The sequence below is a fragment of the Meriones unguiculatus genome, chromosome 15 (genome assembly GCF_030254825.1).
Source record: "Meriones unguiculatus strain TT.TT164.6M chromosome 15, Bangor_MerUng_6.1, whole genome shotgun sequence".
In the NCBI taxonomy this organism is placed as follows: Eukaryota; Metazoa; Chordata; class Mammalia; order Rodentia; family Muridae; genus Meriones; species Meriones unguiculatus.
The window spans coordinates 31,878,951-31,899,419 of record NC_083362.1 but is presented as its reverse complement, the minus strand read 5'-3'; the positions used below and the strand labels follow the sequence as shown (position 1 = coordinate 31,899,419).

At 34.5% G+C, this 20,469-nt stretch overlaps 1 protein-coding gene across 7 annotated transcripts in view; it reads right to left on the bottom strand.

Moving 5' to 3' along the window:
- Nova1 (NOVA alternative splicing regulator 1) overlaps positions 1 to 20,469 on the bottom strand; it is a 129,829-nt gene that overhangs the window by 12,385 nt on the left and 96,975 nt on the right. For 5 of the 7 annotated variants that reach the window (XM_060368309.1, XM_060368311.1, XM_060368312.1 and 2 more), the window contains 2 exons: positions 9,426 to 9,592; positions 2,244 to 2,315 (listed from right to left, as the gene is read on the bottom strand). In XM_060368309.1, coding sequence (XP_060224292.1) covers positions 2,244 to 2,315; positions 9,426 to 9,592 — 239 coding nt within the window. The remainder of the gene's footprint in view (positions 1 to 2,243; positions 2,316 to 9,425; positions 9,593 to 20,469) is intronic. The other 2 variants (XM_060368310.1, XM_060368313.1) reach the window with 1 other exon arrangement.

Genomic DNA, 20,469 nt, shown 5'->3' with positions numbered 1-20,469 from the left:
ATCACTAAGTAACACAAACTACTAAATAAAAATGAGAATTCAATCAAAATTCATTCTGTCAATGTTGATCAGAAAACAACAGGAATGTTAGTTATTTGACTATATATGTTTTGCTTATAGAAATTTTCTTAGGAAAAGATTTTTTTTCCTGCTTTTTTCCAGTTAGGTTATACAAGTTAGAACACATAGCAGTAATTTTTAACCTAACATAGAAATCTCTAATTTTCTCCATTTTGTCAGTTATAAGAGTAGAAACATATTTGAAAATAGCTGGGTAAACATAAACTAAATCACTATATATCTATGTTTGTATCTAACTGAGTATATATACACAATGATATAATAATATACATACAGATAGTATTTTACTTCCACAAAGTTTAAGATTATTACATTGAGCCATATTTTCCTCAATAGGGCTGTTACTTATAGACATGAATCAGTAACTTAATTAGGACAATTCACAAGAAAGAACTAGGTGTTTTATACTTAAAGTATGAGTAAACAACAAAGATGATGTTCCTTTTTTAGTACCATCTGATGAGAATCTACCATGAAGGAGTACAGGCACAGTTATAAATTACTAAGAATGAAATGTTATTGATAAGCTCTAATTTTTTCAATAAACTATGTATTTGCTTAGGAGCTATGCTTCTTTGTACAAAAAGAGGAAAAAAATCCAAAACCAAAGAAACCAGAGTGAATAACAAAATATGTCAGTGCAGTAGACAGAATATAAAATCATAATGCCTATATTTCCAATCATTATGATTGCAGATTTGGCAGAAGCAAATGTGATAATATATCTAGAGGGTAAAATATAGCATTAATAAGAAAGTAGATATAATTGGCCTTTCTTTTGTAAGGAATCATTTTACAAAAATCCACATTCACATAAATAAATTATAAACCTAATTTTAGGGATAAAATTAGTAGACTGGCTTTCTACTTAGTAAGTTGCTTTAAGACAATCATTGGTTTTATCTACACTGTACTCATCTATTGAGAAATCAAACACTAATGGATCATAGGAGAGAATTTAAAACAAAAGGCAGTAATCCCCTTGGTGAGTTTGTACACCACAGAATTAAAGAAGGGAGGCTGGAGAAGGTGTTCTTCTCACCTCTACACTGCCATGTTCTTCAGAGAAGAGAGCTGAGCGCATCATTCCTGATGTGCCTTAACTGTTTCAGGGCAGAAGGTGAGCATTATGACATTCTTGTGTTTAAAGGAAGTGTCATTTCATAAAAAGAAACTTAAACTCTAATGTCGATCAGTATTCTAAGATTGCTTAGATTTGTTTAAGTCGTTTTATTTTCCCTGAGGTTGCAAAATTATTAGAATCAGTCAATGCGCAAAATTATACAGATGGCTTCATATTAAATAATATGAAAATTGCCACATACAACATAGGTAGCAATACCTTCTTGGCAAACAAATGAAAATATTTTAAAATATAAGCTCTTAATACTTAAATAATCCCAACAAGCCTTGTTTTACTAAAAAGGAGAAGTATAAACAAAAGTACTTCTCATCTAAATAAAACTCAATTTACACAAACTAAAAAACATGTTTCAACATTTTAGTAATTACTCAACATATTTGAAGGTGGTCTATAAACATATAGTTCCAAAACAACTGTCAAACTTTACTAATAAGATATAATTCTTTTTGCAAAGTTTGACACTCTTGCAATGAAAGTGATTAAAAGTTCCATAGTAAGAAAATATATTGCATCTGCAATTATTAAACAACCCTGAAATTATATCAATTTTCAAACTAGAAATGTTTATAGGTGATACTGTTTACAAAATAAGGCCGGTTTCAAAAGGTAAAATTATTTTCACCTTTAAAAACATATCTATGCTCAATTTTAATACAATTGATAACCCATGTGATATGCTAAATTTATTTATAAAAACTTGTAGGAAGATACACTGAAAGAGATGAAAAGAAGAACTCAATAATTAACCCTCAGGGCTTTGTCTAGTGGTCACAGTTTTAAAGAATAAGTCCAAAATTCTAATTAATCTACTACCTGAGTATATATTTTTGGTAATGACGTTAAAATGCATGTAAAATTAAAAAAAAATGGTTGATCCTTATTTGTTAGGTTATTGGAACCTGATCATGGTGTATCTACGTGAATGAACGAATAAATCCTTAACCCACCATTATCTTTTTCTCCAGCTGGCAGGCAATCGCTGTGAAAGGATGGTGTAGATGAGAGGATGATACTGTACCTGGTTAGCTCTGGAGGTGGTCATGGGGTCAGATGGAGAGGACTTGGTGGTAGTTGGGGAAGATGGCAATGTCTGGGAACAAAGCAGTTCAGGAGCAAATCAACCTTTATGAGCTAATCATTAAACAAAACAAAACAAAATAAAATGTAATATAACGAGAACAAAATCCTATGAACAAAGTTTCCTTCTATTCATTCAAATTTAATGGAATTTAAGATCAACTGAGTAACTAATACATGTAAATATGCATGCATAAGCATGTAAAAATAAATTCATGACTTGAAATCATGATGGTGACTGAGAGAAACTCACATGAGAGCTAAAGGCATCCTGCCTTTATGCATGAATAGCAGTCCCATTTCTTTCCCTCTAATTTGCTTGGGGGAAAAGAGATGTCAAAGAAAATTCAAGAAGTTAGATGAATAAAATTGGAAGAGTCATTTTTCTGTCAATGAATACAGTAGGAGATTTGAAGAAGTGGTAAAATGAAGTTTATGTTGGCACAGAAGTATCCACCTACTTAATATGTTGAACATCACCAACAAGCTGATTCCACATGAACTTAGGGATCCATACATAAAAGCAAGTTCTTAATATCACATTATCTTCTAAAATATTAATTTTTAATAAACTTAGAGCCATCTGAAAATGTAAACATTAATCTCATATTAATAAACATGTAAATGGTAGCATTGTAAAAATCATTTTTATCATTTGTGTTAAATGATACACTAAAAACAAGTACAATATATTATAGTACTATATGCCTATGTTCAAAATAATCACAAGATATTATGAACTGAATTTTTTGTCCTTTTGAAAGCACATAATATGCTACAGATAATGTGTCACAGCAAACCATACATATTCACTGGGTCATTCACCTGAATTTTTCAGAAATCTTTAACTTCTAACAAGGCACTAAGTTTAAGGGTTGAGAGTTTAATGTAAGTGTCATATTGAAGTTAACATATAACACGGCTAGGTAAAGCCTTTTAAAGGGTATATTTCTTAATAGGCAAATGGGATAGTTTTCTAAAGTTTAGATAAGCCTACCGAAGGGGTATTGTATATTAATTACCTATGTTACATGGCCATCAAAACATGTCCATCATACTTAGGTATGAGCAAAGGCCTAACTTTAGAGGTTTGACAGTGTTAGGAAAAGTAAATAAAAGTACCTGTGGTCATATATTTGTATTTAAGGTGTCAGAACTTTCCAATTTAGATAGAATAAAGCAGCTAAGAATAAAAGTGTTGATAAGCTCAAAGGTTCTGTGTCGACTCACTGATTTCTAGTAACAATGAAATTACTTGCACCATTAGGCAATATTCATTAAGTTCTTTTAAACAATATTTTCTTTCTTAAAACTTAAAATAATAGGAAAAGTAGTTGAGCTAATGTGGAGTCAAGCTAAGGAATTTTTCAAGTCACACAAAGAACTGGAAAAGATAGCAAGTCAGGGTAAAGCCTTAGGAAGACTGAAAAGTTTCAAATATTTTCTTTTCTATTTTGACACTTTGTCAATTAATTAATTAATTCTTGTCAATCTTCTAGGGAAATATCATTTTCCATCATTAAAAGCCACTTTACCGTATATTTTCTTTTCTGTGCAATGGTATGTTAATGCATTGTTAGCGTCATGCTACCACATGCTGTATAAATTCAACATTAAAGACTTCATTTTCTCAACCTAGCTTAATGACATTGTATTATGGGAGGGGCCATACGCATTTAAGCATCTGTCCTGTATTAACCTTAGTTCAACACTTATGTGTATGACTAAATACATGTTAAATTTAGAGTTATACTGAACCCAGATTCAGCATTTACATGCCCAATCAGGATAGAATACATTTGAAGTACTGCATGATATCATCTTGTTCCAGATACAAATCCTCATTGAAGTGCTTAAATGGTGCAAAGAGATAGATGTAAAAGTAGTAATATGAGGTTCAGAATTTGTAATAACTTAGATTCAAATGATCTGTCAAAATTTTATTGCTATTCCTATGATTTTGATATATTCCAAATATCTATTAATAATTGATACAACTCATATTCATCAAAATTGTTCTTACTAATTTGGTTGTAGTCCCTTTCTTTTATGGGTAAGATAAATAATTTAAACCTGAATTATATTAATGTGCTTTAAATAAGTTAAAGTTTTATCACGGAGCATGATGATTAGATAAGAAGCTACATTTTAATATTTCACATAGGTGAGGATTAATCAAGTGTGTAAAGGATGAGCTGATTGAAATGTCCCAACAAAGAGTTAGTGTGTTTTCTAGTGTGAAATATTGATGTAGTAAGGACAGAAAAATGTGACAACTTGACAAGTTTCCTAGCTACTACTCATCCTAGTCCTTTAAGGCATAAATCCAGCCTTGTTTTATAATTTGCAGTAACAAATACATTCCAAGCAGTTTTCTTATCAGTTGCTTTTTCTGATTCTAGAATGAAATTTGCTGCAATAAACAGATGAATATGAATATATTACAATAATGCATTTAGTTTAAAGGCTATTAACGAGGCCAATGAAATAGTTGTGAAAATTGTTCTTGTGGTCTATTGATATGAAAGATAAACCCATGTTAAGTGTTTTGATATAAAATATAAGTATAGTACAGTGATATTTTCTTTTATATCTTATAAGCAAAATATTTATATCAACTTACTATATAGTTATTAACATATAGAGTTTATGAAATGTACATAATAAAATGAATTGTGAATATGTAATAAACTGACTATCCATGTAATATCATTATGTGGATAGATATGTAATGTATAGCATTTGTAAAGCAAATATTTTTCTAATTTTTTTTTCAGTTTCAAGAAGTGATCATGAAGGACACAGTAACTTCAAGGCCTCCCTCTCCTCTTCTCCTTTCAAAGGGAAGGCTTACCTTTTTACTTATTTAGCTTGAACGACTATTCAACAATTCATTAGATAGTACAGGCTGAATTACTTGTTACAGAAACACTTTTTTTTTTTTTTTTAAGACAGGGTCTCATTATAATAGCCTTGACTAGACTGGAACTTGGTAGGTAGAGCAGGTTGGTTTGAACTTGCAGAGTTCTTGTGTTTCTTCCTAAAACTGCCGACTTTTTGAAATATAAAGTCATTTTTTAAATATCAAGATTTTTAACACCAGACATTTAGTAAAATATTGATATAACTAAGCTTTGAAGAATTAAGAACTCAAATGTTTAACCCAGTATTTGTGGAATTCTTGTTAAAATTTATGTCCTGTTGGACTGGAGACTATTACCATAAACACACTCTGTAAGAAATACAGCTTTTCTTTTGAACGTTCTATAACAATCAGTTGTTATTAACATCTAATATTTACAGATAAAGCAGAAAAGGCAATGAGCAACAGACCTCAACTGTTCTCTTTATCTGCCATCCAGGCAGGAATATTATTCCATGAATCACAAAGTTCTCATAACTCTGTAGTGTTCTATAAACAATCCCTGATACTACTCCTTAAGAACAAAATATTTGAAAAGCACCTGTCCAATTAGCTTATTTTTATGAACACCCTGTCTGCCTTACAAGATTAGTTTACTGGTCTATTTGTTTTTATTTTCTTACCAATAACAATGCCTACATACACCTTCAAAATCTGGTTTGTTTTAAGCACAACAAAGAGCAAAATTAAAAGAAGCCTTCAGTTTTTAATAAACTTTAAGATGAATTAAATGAACTTTTTCAGAAAATGAGGAATGACCTTGTAGTCTATAACATCCTTCAGCCAAACGTAAGGTCTTGCTTATCTGTCTGCACCATACCTAACTAAAATTAATTTTCTCTGAACTTTAGTACAGATATTCCAAGTCAGCCAGTGCTGTTACTCCTCAAGAGCTGTGACAGCCTTCTCTCCAATTGCATCATATCTCACCCTCCTAAGAGAGCTTTTATCCTTCTTAAAGCAGACTCTTCTGAGATTTATGGCATACTGTTTACACTACACCTCTGCAATTTAAGTATGCTTTCATATTTTCATGGGTTAAGCAATATCACAAGACAAGCTAGTATCAAGTGCATAGACTATCATTTCATATAAGAAAGTAAGAAAGTATTTTAATAAATTTATGTTTGAATAAATGATGTTCAAAAATTGATGAATGTTATTTTTTTGCCAACTTATGACAAAAGTAAAATTCTGGACATACTTTAAGAAAATTCTTGGTAATTTTAAGTGTTAAGAGAACTGTTTAAGTTCTTCAACCTACCTTTTTTCATATAATGCTTGAATTTAAAAAAGGGTCCAGAATTAAGAACTGAGTTGCCTACAATATCTATTACACTAAGTTGGGTCTCAGGTATGGAACTAGAGTTCATCACTGTCCTGCAGGGGGATTTCTGAGATGAGCAAACAGGGCATCCTTGAGAAACTACATCTGGATGATGTCACCAGTCATGAAGGCTAGGTACACCTGGAAAGAGTATTATGGTTTACACATTGTACTCATTTACTAAACTGTATCTTAGGATACAATGTAGGATATAATTTATTAGAAAACTATGGCAGTTTTACAATCAGATTTTTTCATCACTTTTGCAATCAGATTTGCTGAAAACTGTATTTGATTTCTGATACTGAGTACAAAGTATACCTTAAATTTTTTAAAAGCAAAACTTTAAAATTGTTGACCCCAAACAACTAACCAGGATAATAATGGAAACAGTAGCAAAATTCATAATTTTATTTTCACTTGCATCTGTTTATATAAAAAAAGATATATATTTGGCTCTAACATTTTATTAATTCCAATTTTATTCTGTAAATAATGCTGTAAAGAAGAATATTTGTAACTAATACTTAAAAAAATTATTTTGGACTGAAGCCCACAGCAAAAGCAAATGTTATCTCATTTGTGATGAGTTGCACTCTTGGCAAAACATCTATGGGTTCTATATTAAAATTTAAACTTCTAAGCATCAATAAAATAACTTTTATGTATTCTATGACAAAATAATTTATTTTACAAATACTTATTTTGTAGTGTGTACCTGGCAATACTCCTTGAGCAATGAAATTATAGCCATTTAAATTTAGATACTTGACAACTACTTAGATCATGGCTTGGTAAAACATATTAAATCTGTGAACTCGATAACTAAAAAGTTAAAGAACTGCAGTGTCGAACATGAGAAGACTTATCTAAGTCAGAGGTCAGAAACATTTCTCCTACAGATTTTAAGAAACTTGGCATAGATTTCACATTATATAGAAAGTGTTTGTTGAATATGCTCCCTCAGCACAATCAGCTTGTTTCCTGTACCCTTGTACTCACTATTTTATCCACATTGCTGATTACATGATAATCTAGTGTTTACAATACTTTTTAATTCTATGAACATCAAGACATATAAATGTTTCTGAGCATATGAAACTATATAAACCAATATTAATATTTAAAACTTATATTAAATACAATAAACATTTTAAAAGGGCAAACAAAATTCAGCCAAATATTTTAAAATTCTGGTGGCATTCAACAATCTCATGTAACCTTTGCTAAAACTGGAATTGTAATAATGATTCATACTATTATTTGACAAAATAGTATTTGCGCCTACACAATTAATAAAAAATGACATTACTGTTCTAGATGCACTTTTATACTATTCAAAGTATAATCTTATGTCTGTTTCAAAAGAAAACATCAAAATGGCCACCTAAGTATTTGAATGTTTTCATAAACAGTTATGGGTGAAAAGGGGAAAGTCATGGGCTGGATTACGGCAGACAGAGACCAGATACTTCAGTGCTCCTTCAGGACATTTTTCTAACCCTACATGACCTTAACCCGGATGTCTATACCTTGTTTTTTAATATGATAAATTCCTAATATAATTGTCAAGGCAGCAGTAGTTTTGACTATTTTGTATTCACCTGGCATAGATAAAGTAAGTACTTCAAACTGCTAAATGATATTGAACGAACAAACAAACAAAACCTAGTATGCAGAAGGTACAGTTTTGGAGTAACTGAACTATTAAACACTAGTGGAGAATCTTGGTAGTGATACTTAGATGGAGTAAGGCCTATTTTCATGTTTAAACAAGGAAATACTTTTAAAATAACTGTTAATAGATAATTGAATATTAGTCTATAATTTGACCATATTATCAAGTTATAAATTTTAAAGTTAATATATGATTAATATTATGTTTATCTACATATTGATAAAATTATGATAGATTCATAGCACTCATTAACATATTTCCCATTCAGAAACATGAAATTAATAGAACTTTGAGGTATATTTTATACTTATTACAATGAAAATAAATTTTTTGTTAATTGATAAATAATACATTTATTCTAAAATCACAATAAAACTAATAAAACTAATAAAATTAGTCACAAATAAGTGGCTAAATAAAAGGGCAAATGTAGACAATAATTATGAACATAAATATCAAATATGTATATCTAAAATATGTATGAAAAAGAATCCGCCTTATTTAACATCAAGAAATGTCATTCCCTACATCATTTCAAGCATTACTCAGTCTTAGAAGTTCACATTGTTTTTGTCAAGAAAAAAATTTTCTTTACAGAAAATCCCATACATTAAAATTCAACATTGGGCCTTTATAACAGGTATTTAAGTACTACATACGTGATACAAAATGTAATAGCTGACTGATAACAAAGGACCAAACACTAGGGGTACAAATTAACTTATACATGTATTGATAAGACATTAAACATGACAAATTAACAAAGCAGAAGTCTATATGCAACACCTATACTACGAACTACAAACGTCACTAATGTTGGGCATTGGAAATGTTCGGAGTATAAATGTCATTTCCAGTTTTATAATTTATTTAAGAAATGCAATATTTTAAACAGAATATATTTCATAAATTAATAAAACCCCTATCTCTACACTTGTAAAAAGTAATCATAAGGAGTCACATCAGTGCCTCTGAGTGTATCATTAATAAATGATTCAGTGAATTCAGTGAATCAATAGATTGATTTGCCCCCCCCCCCAAAAAAAAAAAGGCTCGGGAAGACTTCAAAAACTTCATGACGACTTTAGATACAATTATTTTAAATATTTTCATGCTGAGACTGAAGTACTTTCTCTGAAAGGAACTCATGCTACACTGTGGACATTTCTCTCTGATTTCCCAACTAAACACTCACTTGTTTGATGCGATCAGGATTAACGGTGGTCTGAGGTTGTAGTATGCTGACTGGTTCTGTCTTGGCAACATTTTGGGGCATTTCTCGAATTTTTTCTGCAATGAATCCATGAACTGCGTTCAGTGCTTCAACTGTCCCCTGGATCAAGCACACCCTCTCAGTAGTACCTGCAGATGGAAGACTCATTTTCAGAAAACATCCCTTTTCATTTTACACAGAAAACTTAGGAAACCAGAAGATAGCATAATGTTAATAAAATAACAAAATGTGTATGGCCCCAAAGTTCTAATGTTCAACTGAAATAAAAGTAGTCGGTATATCTGCTCCATTAAAAAATATTTTAGAATCCACTCCTTTTCTGTAGTCTAAATCAGGCATGTGGGTTCCAGAGAACCAAGGATCCAGAGCATAACACTCATGTGAGGGAATGAATCCTCATGCAGTACTCGTGAAAGGCCTCTGGGTTAGGGACTGCAACAGATAAGAATATATGAAAACTCTGTTTAGCTCTGTAGCCCATTTTTTTAAATTGGATTACTTGATTTTTTGCTGTTTAACTTCTTTAGTTCTTTATATATACTGGATATTAGCCCTCTGTCAGATAAAGGGTTGGTGAAGATTCTTTCCCAATCTGTAGGCTGTCGTTTTGTTCTGAGGACAGTGTCCTTTGCTTTACAGAAGCTTTTCAGTTTCATGAGGTCCCATGTATTGATTGTTGCTCTTAGAATCTGTGCTGTTGGTTCTGTTCAGGAACAGGGACTGTCTCTGACATGAAATGATTGGTCTGCCCTGAGGGGGAAGCAGCATTACCAGACCACAGAAGAAGACAATGTATCCACTCCTGATGAGACCTAATTGAGTAGGATCAGAAGGAAGGAAAAGAAGTCCTCCCCTATCAGTGGACTTGGGGAGGGGCATGCATGCAGAGGGTGGAGAAAGGGAGGGATTGGGATGGGAGGAGAGAGGGAACCATGGGGGGAATACAAAGTGAATAAAGTGTAATTAATAAAGAAAAAAATTCTGAAAAAAAAGAATATATGAAAACACCTTTAAAGGAGCTCATATTTTTATGGGTAAATCATAAACTTTTTTAAAATATAAGAATGAATACCAATTTTATTGATGATGAATTTTAAATAAAATACAGACTATCAGGAACATATAAGTGAGATTTAGACGGTCTATGGTACAGTATAGGAATTTTATGGACATGCCTTAAGGCAATGACAACACCTGCTTAGTAATGCTGAGGCTGCTGCCAGCAGGCATGTCTTACACAGCAGCCATTTCTTCAGTGATCCAAACAACATGACTTGCAACAGAAATAAGTATATCCTGAGCCTTTTCAACTGTGCACTACAGTTCCCATGGTTCTAGCATTTCATGTCAAGCCACTCCAATGTGCAAAAGTGTAAAACTCCTAAGTTAAAAAATAATCACAAAGATTTAATGCACTAATGCAAAAGATGTTTGTCATTTCTTAGAAACAGATTCGGGTCAAAGGAATTTTACAAAAATAAGACTAAAATTATAGAAGTATATCTGTTATATTTTATATTTTAATCAACAAAAAATTTGAGTTTGTAAAGATATGCTTCCTCAGTTTCATAGAAAATTCAAGCATAGCTCATTTTTAAGGATGGATGGAAAATAATGTGAACTGTGGATTTAGATTTTCCCGTTTCTATTCATCAGTGCCAGTTACTCTTGTCTGTCTCGATGCGCCTTTTGGTCCTGGGGTAAAACAATCTAGTTTATAGGAATACACAGGGGACATTTTACAAGACTGTATTAATTGTCTAGTAAATGACTAGAAAGGATTCCCGATCAATGCAGCTAATGTAAAATGTTATTCAGGTTCTCAGACCACACAGGACACAGATCACATTACATCACTGCTTTCAGAGACACCACAGAGTGCTCTGAGGATGCCAAAACAGTCTAGCTTAAATGACGGCTTGCTAGGCCACAGAAGAGGACATTGCAGCTAGTCCTGAAGAGACTTGATAAGCTAGGGTCAGATGGAGGGGGAGGAGGTCCTTCTCTGTTAGTGGACTTGGAAAGGGGCAGGGAGAAGATGAGGGAGGAAGGATGGGGTTGGGAGGGAATGAGGGAGGGGGCTATGGCTGGGCTACAAAGTAAATAACCTGTGATTAATCTAAAGAAATTAATTAATTAATTAATTAAAAAAGATTAAAAAAAAAAAAGAAAGAAAGCCTGGCAGCAGGTAACTGAAGACTGTGCAAGCTATGTTATTCTTAGAGTTTTGATTTGACATAACACATGTTGGGCCAGCGCTCTTCAGACTGTGTTCGTTCACTGACAGAAAAGAGAAACCCCTGATCCATAAAGAAACTCTACAGCGAGTACAAGGCCCGCTGAGGGCAGTTCACAGGGCCACTGTTGCAGAATATATAGTGGGGATTGACCGAATTACTGTCTTTACCTCAGAACCATGCAAGCAAGGCAGCCCCAAAACAACACTGGGAGACTTAGCTGGGACTCTAACATTCTGCTCCTAAATTCTAATGGCTTCTCACTCAGGTAACACAAAACCATAATTTTTAGGAGAGTTAAAAAAAAAAAAAGAGGAACATTGTCAAGTATATGACCAAACTGTGTAACACAAATGAGCCTATAAATCATAAAAGTTGCTGGGTTTTGTCATTTTAAAGGCTTTTAGACTCCATTAGTGTCTAAGCTAAACTGCCAGTTATTTATCATTTTATTTGCTTAATGGCAGCATTTACTACTCTCTGCAATAAGGTACAACAAAGCTGAGAATCAGCCACAGAAAAATGCACACCTGTTCTACATGACACAAAACACAGGTGTGCAGGACACCACTACCTCCAACCCACACTGCTGGAGACTGGTTTCACTGCAGTGGTGCACTTCAGAATGGTACTGAACTCACCACCCTTTCCTGTCCTTCCTTACAACTTCCCACTTCCTGCTCCCTTTGCAAAAGGCATTTCCTGCTATTTGATGTCACATTTGTTGAGAGAAATTACAAAATATGTATTGATAACAAGAAAGACCTATGGCAAAGAGCAACAGTGATGTAGGAAATTGCCTAAATTTTTTATTTTAAAGGCAACACCAAAACCTAAAAATCACATTTCTAAGAGACAATTCTTAAGCACATTCACAGCAAAGTCTTCATAGAAATGTAGCAAAATGTATTCTCTGCGCTACTGTAATTTTGGACAGTGCACTTAGAACACCTTCCGGGTATTCTGCGACATGTGCCCTGGGCTCCTACTCAGCGCACACTCGTCCTGTTTAAGATGGAGTTCCGCTATGCACACTGCACTTTTTCGCTTAGATCTTTTCAGTGGCCAAAGGCATTAACATAATTGGAACAAGACACTTCTGTAAGTATAATGAGTTATAACAGGCAAAAATAACAAATGAGAAATTGGATAAAAGTTTAGTGGAAAAACGTGCAAGGAAACAGCAGTGTCTTCAACTGATTTCAGTGTTAGTGTTCTCATGATGAAAAATCCAGCATCATATCCTGACGTGAGGCAGGGCAGAACACAGCTCCACTGAGAGATAAATACCCCCAAACAGCTGGAACTAATAAACTTAATAAAACAGCAGGGTGCACTGGTGCATGCCTGTAACCCCAGCACTCAGGGAGGCAGAAGCAGGAGGATCTCTTTGAGTTTGAGGTTACCCTGATTTACAAAGCAAGTCCAGGACAGCTCAGGCTACACAGAGAAATCCTGTCTTAAGAAAACAAAATAAAACAAACGAAAAATTAATAAAACCACCTTAAATTTATTGAAAACTGAAAAACTGACTACACCATTATAAAGAAAAATTCTATCAGGGATGTAAAATACATTCATTAACAATTTATTCAGCTTCATTAATAAATAAGGATTACTTTCTATATAAAAAGATTTGATTTAAAAATATTATGATTGAATAAAATTGAAAATTTCAATGACTGGCTCTTTGGTCTCCCCACCCCCGAAGGGAGGAGCAGTCCAGCTAGGCCACAGAGGAGGGCTTTGCAGCCAGTCCTGAAGATACCTGATAAAACAGGATCAGATGAATGGGGAGGAGGTCCCCCCTATCAGTGGACTTGGAAAGGGGCACGGTGGAGATGATGGAGGGAGGGAGGGACTGGGAGGGAATGAGGGATCAGGACACGGCTGGGATACAGAGTTAATAAAATGTAACTGATAAAAAAATAATAATAATAAAATAAAATAAAATGAAAAAAATTTAAATAACATTATGTGAAAGATAACTGGAGCAATGATAAAAAATGTATTATGTAGTAACAAAGGATTACTTTTAATTTGAACAATTGTGATTACAGCACCAGGTTAGATAAAGCAAACCTTCCTTAAATCAGCATTCTTGAAAGAATTCTATATTCTTAACACCCAAGCTTAAACATCAACACCGCTCTCAGATCTACTCAATTATTACTTTTCCTGTAAACCCACCCACACCATCACAACTGTATCTGGGTAAACACATTCTTCGTTACCGTGTTGTTTGTTCTGTCATCAGCATTTGACATAGTTGCCTATCCTGTGTTGTTAAAAAACAAAAAGGAACTAACTTGAATTTTTCTAGGTTCTGGTTTCCAATATATTCACTCATTTAATAAACATTCACCAAATCCATACTAGGCAAGCACTACCCTGGAGGCTGAAGGCAGAGTGATGGTCACATAACCTCCCTCATTACCTGCATGATGCTCATAATGTTCTTCACAGATACTACCCAGAAAACAGCAAAGCACACAGCATGAAGACTAAAAGGAGAAGGGCTATGGTGACTATTTGAAGGCAGAAATAGGCTGAAAAAGTATAAAAACATATTGTGATATTTATCATAATATTGCTACTACTTAGAACAGTGCCTGACCAACTACAGATGCCCAAAAATACCCTTTTAAGAATTGACTATGGTCTCTAGGCTGAAATATATCTCGAATATAAAAAACACATATGATAGATTTATAAGGCTGTTATTTTATTAATTAACCAGTTATAAAGTAATAAACCTCTCTGAATTTTTATGTTCAGCCAATGTATGTGAAAACGAATAATCTTGGGAAATGATTAAAAAGTAAACTCTAGTAAGTTATCTAGTAAATTATCTCTATGTCTATAAAAGGGCTCTCAGTAAAAAGAACTTAGGCAAAGATTTGAAGACATATAACGAAATTCACGATTTTACTTCCAAAGTTAAAAATAAAAATGAGCAGAAAATGGCTCAGTGGGTATAAACACTCTCCCAAAAGCCTGGTGAGCTTGAATTACACCCCTGGACCTCATGGAAGATGTAAAGAAAGAACCAACTCCACCAAGCTTATCATCTTGCCTGAAAATCTGCTCTGTGGTATGTAAGCCACGCCACTCACCTACACAGTTTAATCACCTTTGTCATCATCTTCAAAATAATCATATAAAAGCAACATTCATAACCTTCCTAGTGCCAGCAAAGTAAGGTTAGGGAAAAACATGCTTTCAATGATTATTCATGGTGTTACATATATCAAATTTTATCTCTTCTTGTGGCTGCAGACTACTTCACTATACACATACAGCACACATTCTTATTTTACAAGATTATATGGACCCTTTGTTTCCATCTTTTGAATAGTGTAAAAATGCTGCAGTGAACATTAGTGAATACAAATCTACTTGGGTATCTGTTTCTGATACTTCTGTGTATATATACAATTGAGTAGAATTTCTGGGTAATAAGTAATTATATATTAAGTTCTTTTGAAGAATTTCCAAGTGATTTTCTACAACTACACCACTTTAAATTCTCATGATCAGTATAAGAGGATTCTAATTTTTTACCTCATAAACAATATTTATTTTTCATTTTTGTAATGAAAATCTACATAAATGGATAAGAAGTGCTCACCGTAGTTGAACTGGAGATTTCCAAAATTAAAAACCTCCCCACCTTCAACACTGATGATAATTTCTTTTGTGCACACAAATTTTATTTTTTTCATATATTTTTTCATGTATTTTGCATATATGTGTTTGTGTGTGTGGTAGTCATATGAATTTGGGTGTACACATACCCTGGCACACTTGTGGAGGTCAGAGGTTAACCTTTAGTGTCAGTCCTAACCTTCTATCTTGTTTTGTTTGCCTCTGCGTACATCAGGGTAGCTGGTTTGTGGCCTTTGGGGAAACCTCTGACTTGGCTTTCCCTGAGGATCTCTGGGATTACAGATGTGGTACCACATCTGGATTCTGGGTATCTGACCTCAGGTTCTGTGCTTGGGTCAAATGCCCCATCATCTCTAGATCCTTGTCTGTAGCTCAAAATAGTTGGCTGGATGTCTTTGAGTCCATGGACTAAAATTAAACAACTTATACATTATAGTCTTTTTTTTTTCTATAGTACTCAGATTTATTGTTTCATCATCAGATCTTCACTGAAATTTGGATAAATATTGTAGCCCTTGCCCCAATAATCAGTTTAATTGATGCACACATATAAACACACACAGTGCATATAGAGAACTAGCTTCAGATTGTCCAATGGAGCCATAGTAACAAAAGACTCAGCCATATTATTTCTGATAATGATGCTCTAAATACTCATTGTAGTCTTAAAAAAATCTCCAGCAAGTATCAAATTGTGTTCTGGTATTTTTGTTAAATCCATTTTGTTTCTTTGATTCAGAATTACTGAAGTGTATTCTTAACTAAAGGAACTCTGGGTTTGGTATTACTTGAACATAACAAGTTTTGTACTCAACCACTGTCACATGATCACACAATTCTCCAAAGACTCAAACCTCCTGGCTCCCTGGACTGTCCTTTCAACTTCTTATCCATCTGAAGACAGATCCTTGGACTAGTGTTCACTTACTAGACTTGGCATTTATGTGAGGACAGAGAACTGGCTCTTTGTCATCCCTTTCCTTTTGAAGGAGTTCTTCGTCTCCGGTTTCCTGTTTGTGCTCCATGAAATTTCTGGCCTCCTGCTTTACTCACTAACCTACTCTCTTCAAGTCCTTGAGCATACTTCCGTTGGGTCATCTTAGACAATTCTCCCCATCATAATTACACAGTATAATACTTTAGTATCTTGTGACTATCTTCCCCCCCCCCATTAACGACCCCAAACAATTTCAAGGAACAGAACATCTTGTGGTACCATATACCATTAACACAATGACTTGGACTAGAATTCCAACAGCCCATCTTCCCATATTACTACATACTGCAGTTCACAATGCCTTTAGCCACCACCTTTAGACTCCTACTTCACAATCCTTTCAAAGCCCTGTCTTACCCAATGCTTGCATTTTGGGACTTCTAAATCTTCTCAGAGAATTTTCTATTTTAATGCAACATTTTTTAAAAGGTGTATAAAGGCAAATAGTAAATTCCATACTAAAATTTTCAGTCATCAAGGCAGGATGGAAGGCGTACTGTAATTTAGAACAACCAGAAAAATAGTAAACAGAACAAAATGTAGGCATTTTCTTTTACTTCCCAGATAGTAGACTCACTTAGTCACATGTTCTTATAAAAACACTTTGTTTTTGCTGCTATCTTCCCATCATAATCTTCTTATTGCCCCTATGACTGTAAATATAAAAATGTATTATGAATTAATTCACTGTCTACAAACTTCCCTACACTCCAAGCCATCACTCTCTCAAGAAGTCTATTGAGAATGTCTAATTGTGTTTTACTCTTTTGTCGTTGACCCTCCATTCCTCATGTTTCAAACCTGTTGATCATATGTAATTTACCCTTTAAAAAACAATAGTGTCTCATTGCCAGCCAGAGTTTAATTTTGACTCCACAGAGGCTTTCAAATCCTCCAGGACTTGGCTTATCTCAGCTCTGTCCTCATCTCACATTACTTTCTCTGCCTTTTGCTATCCTCCAGGGAGTCAGGTCTTTTTTAGTTACTGGAGCGTGCCAAGCTTGCTCTCATGTAGGTCTTGTTTCCTGCTGATGTCTGTCTTAGGAGCCCAGCAAATCCAGTGTTCCCTATGTCATCACCTAACCTACACATACATGCACCACGTATCCCTTAAGCTTTAGCTAAGTAACACCTCATCAGAGAAATCTTCAACAACCATACTCCCAAGGGCTACCTATAATTTCATGTTTCTTTATTATACCCCACCAACCAGTCATCTCTCCAAACTGCCTGGCGCATTGTTATCTTTTTACTTTGTTGTTTGTTTCTCTGTAATAAAGAGGAATTTTGAACATTTGATTCACAAGTATAGGCCTCCCTCCACCTAGTTCTCTTCTTAGGAGATGGCTGAATATAATCTTTAATAAAAAAAAAGTAGTATTAGATGAGCCACATGTACTATTTTGTTAATCCAGTTGAGGAACTATCAAAAGAGGGAAGATAATATAAGAACTTTCATGACTAAAGACAATTACCTAGTATGGTACACCCTACATATGTATATTGATCCAGGGTAGAAGACCAGCCTCCTTATCTAGTAATCTTCTACTTGTTTTAGGGTATATCCAAAATAGAGAGTAATTCTGAAAAATGATTTATATGGGGGAGAAGACTAACTGCAGCAATTTCCTAAGCATAACAAGAACAGATCAAGCTTCCTAATTAAATTTATCACTGCATAATAAAATATTTTGACAAATCCTATTAGTTCTGCGCGAAGGTAAAATGTTAATATACTGATCATGATAATTTTTTTTTAATGTGAAAACTCTAAGATATAAGGCTCTACTCATCAGGGTATCAAAGCAGATGTTGAGAATCATAGCCAAACTTTGGGCAGAGTGCAGGAAATCTTACGAAGATGTAGGGGATAGAAAGACCTGGAGTGGACAGGAGCTCCACAAGAAGAGCAACAGAACCAAAAATCATGGGCCCTGGGGCCCCTAAAGAGACCAATACTCCAACCCAGGGCCATTCATGGAGAGAATCTAGATCCCTTGCTCAGATGAAGCCCATAGGCTGTTCAGTTTTCATGTTGGTTCCCTAGTAAGGGGAGCAGGGGTTGTCTCTGACATAAACTCAGTGGCAGGCTCTTTGATCACCTCTCTCTGGGGGTGGGGGAGCAGCCTTACCAGGCCACAGAGAACAATGCAGCCACTCCTGATAAGTGGCTGATGGGCTATGGTCAGAGTGAAGGGGAGGAGGACCTCTCTTATCAGTGGAGTAGGGGAGGAGTATAGGGAGAGAAGAGAGAGGAAGGGTGGGACTGGGAGGAGACAAGGGAGGGGCCTACACCATGATACAGAGTGAATAAATTGTAATAAATAAGTAAATAAAATATACAAGATTTTGCATGAATGTTCTCTTCTTTTTAGTAAGTAAAAAAGTGTTAATATGGGTTTTTTTTAAAAAAGGCAGGGATGTTTTATTCATTTTTGTTCTTTTGAAACAGTATTATTTGTAGCTCAGGCTGTCGTGGAATAGGATGTAGCCCAGGCCTTGAACTCACAACAATCTGAGCACCCAAGGAATATTCATATGATAGCAGTGCACATCTGTAACTTCAGTGCTCAGAAAAAGACAGGAAGATTTCTGAGACCTTATGGCCAGCCAGTACACTGAAACAGTGAGATACTTTATCTCAAAATATAAGGTAGAGGAGGGACTGAAGAAGACATTTCAACCTCTGCCTCCACACACACCTGCATGGATCAACACACCTGACCTGGAGGTGACACCATACATACATATGTGCACACACACACATATTACATACACATTTTAAAATTGAAGCTAATGTGCAGCACAATTTAAAACTCCATACACATGAACATAAATTTGTAGTAAACAGAAAATTAATTTTCAATCTATGCCTATAACCTCATAATGTACTGGAGAAAGCCCCTTGCAATAGAAAATTCACGAATAGGCCACTGCACTAGATATTAATCATAGCAAGATAACAGTGATAGAGAAATCTTTGAGCAATATTTGTGGGTGGACTGCAAGTGGGTACAAGAACCTTGGCTGTTGTAAGGATTGATACGAACTTTCTCATTAAGCACCCCTGCTTTCCACAGACAGAGCAAAAGATCTGCATTAAGGTAAACCTATTCCAAGCTTGTTGGAAACTTCAGCAGGGCTTCCTTTCCACTGTCTTGAATACATGGCTGTGGTAGGGAGGAACAAACTCAGTGGGTAACTTGGAGTGGTTTATGCTAGACAGAATGTCACATTTCTCATCGATAATCTCAACATGTTCTGGAATTCCAGACCTAAGACCTCAAAGTCATAATGTCTGCTCATATCACATCCTGCTTCCCAACATACAATTACTAGTGCATTCTTTACAATTTCCTTAGTAACTATCTCTTCATGTAGGTCTGCATCTGATTTCAACTCTTCCCTTAGATACTCTATTATACATTCAACACATCTGCCTTGCCGTTATTTATCTTTTAGTTCTCAGTCAGTTATTAGTTTCACAGAAAGTATTTCCTGGTTTGTTTAAGTCCAGGCTATGCATCCTGGATGCTAACAAAGAAAAACTACCATGGATTATTATTATTCTTGTTTGTTCAGTAGCCTGAGTTCACGGGAATGTGGAATATTTAAATATTCCTAATACCTATCCATACACACACAGTATCATGAAACGATTGCTCATGTGTGACACACATATATTCATGTGGCTGAGTAACCAACTGTTTCTTTTGCATAAAGAGAAGGAAGAAAGAGTAGTTGGGTTGGGGTATAAGCAGGTTCTAAACCCCAAGAAACTAGAATTTGTGAAGTAAACGTGAGGTTAACAATGGGACACTCTAGTACAACAGAAATGCAGGTATAGAGGTGTAGAGAGAGAGTTGTTAGAACCCTGATGTCTCGTGCAATCGATCTATAAAGCTGAGAAAAATATTATTCAGGGGCAACTAGAGAAGACATGAAGGTCGGCAGATGGAATGCTCCAGAAAATTTACAGCATGCAGAACAGGTGTTATTATCAGCTAAGAAATGTGACCATATTGACAAGTCTTCAAAGTTACTCCAAGAAAAATTAGGAATTGTGGAATAAATTGTTTAGTTAAAATATGCTGTGCTGGTA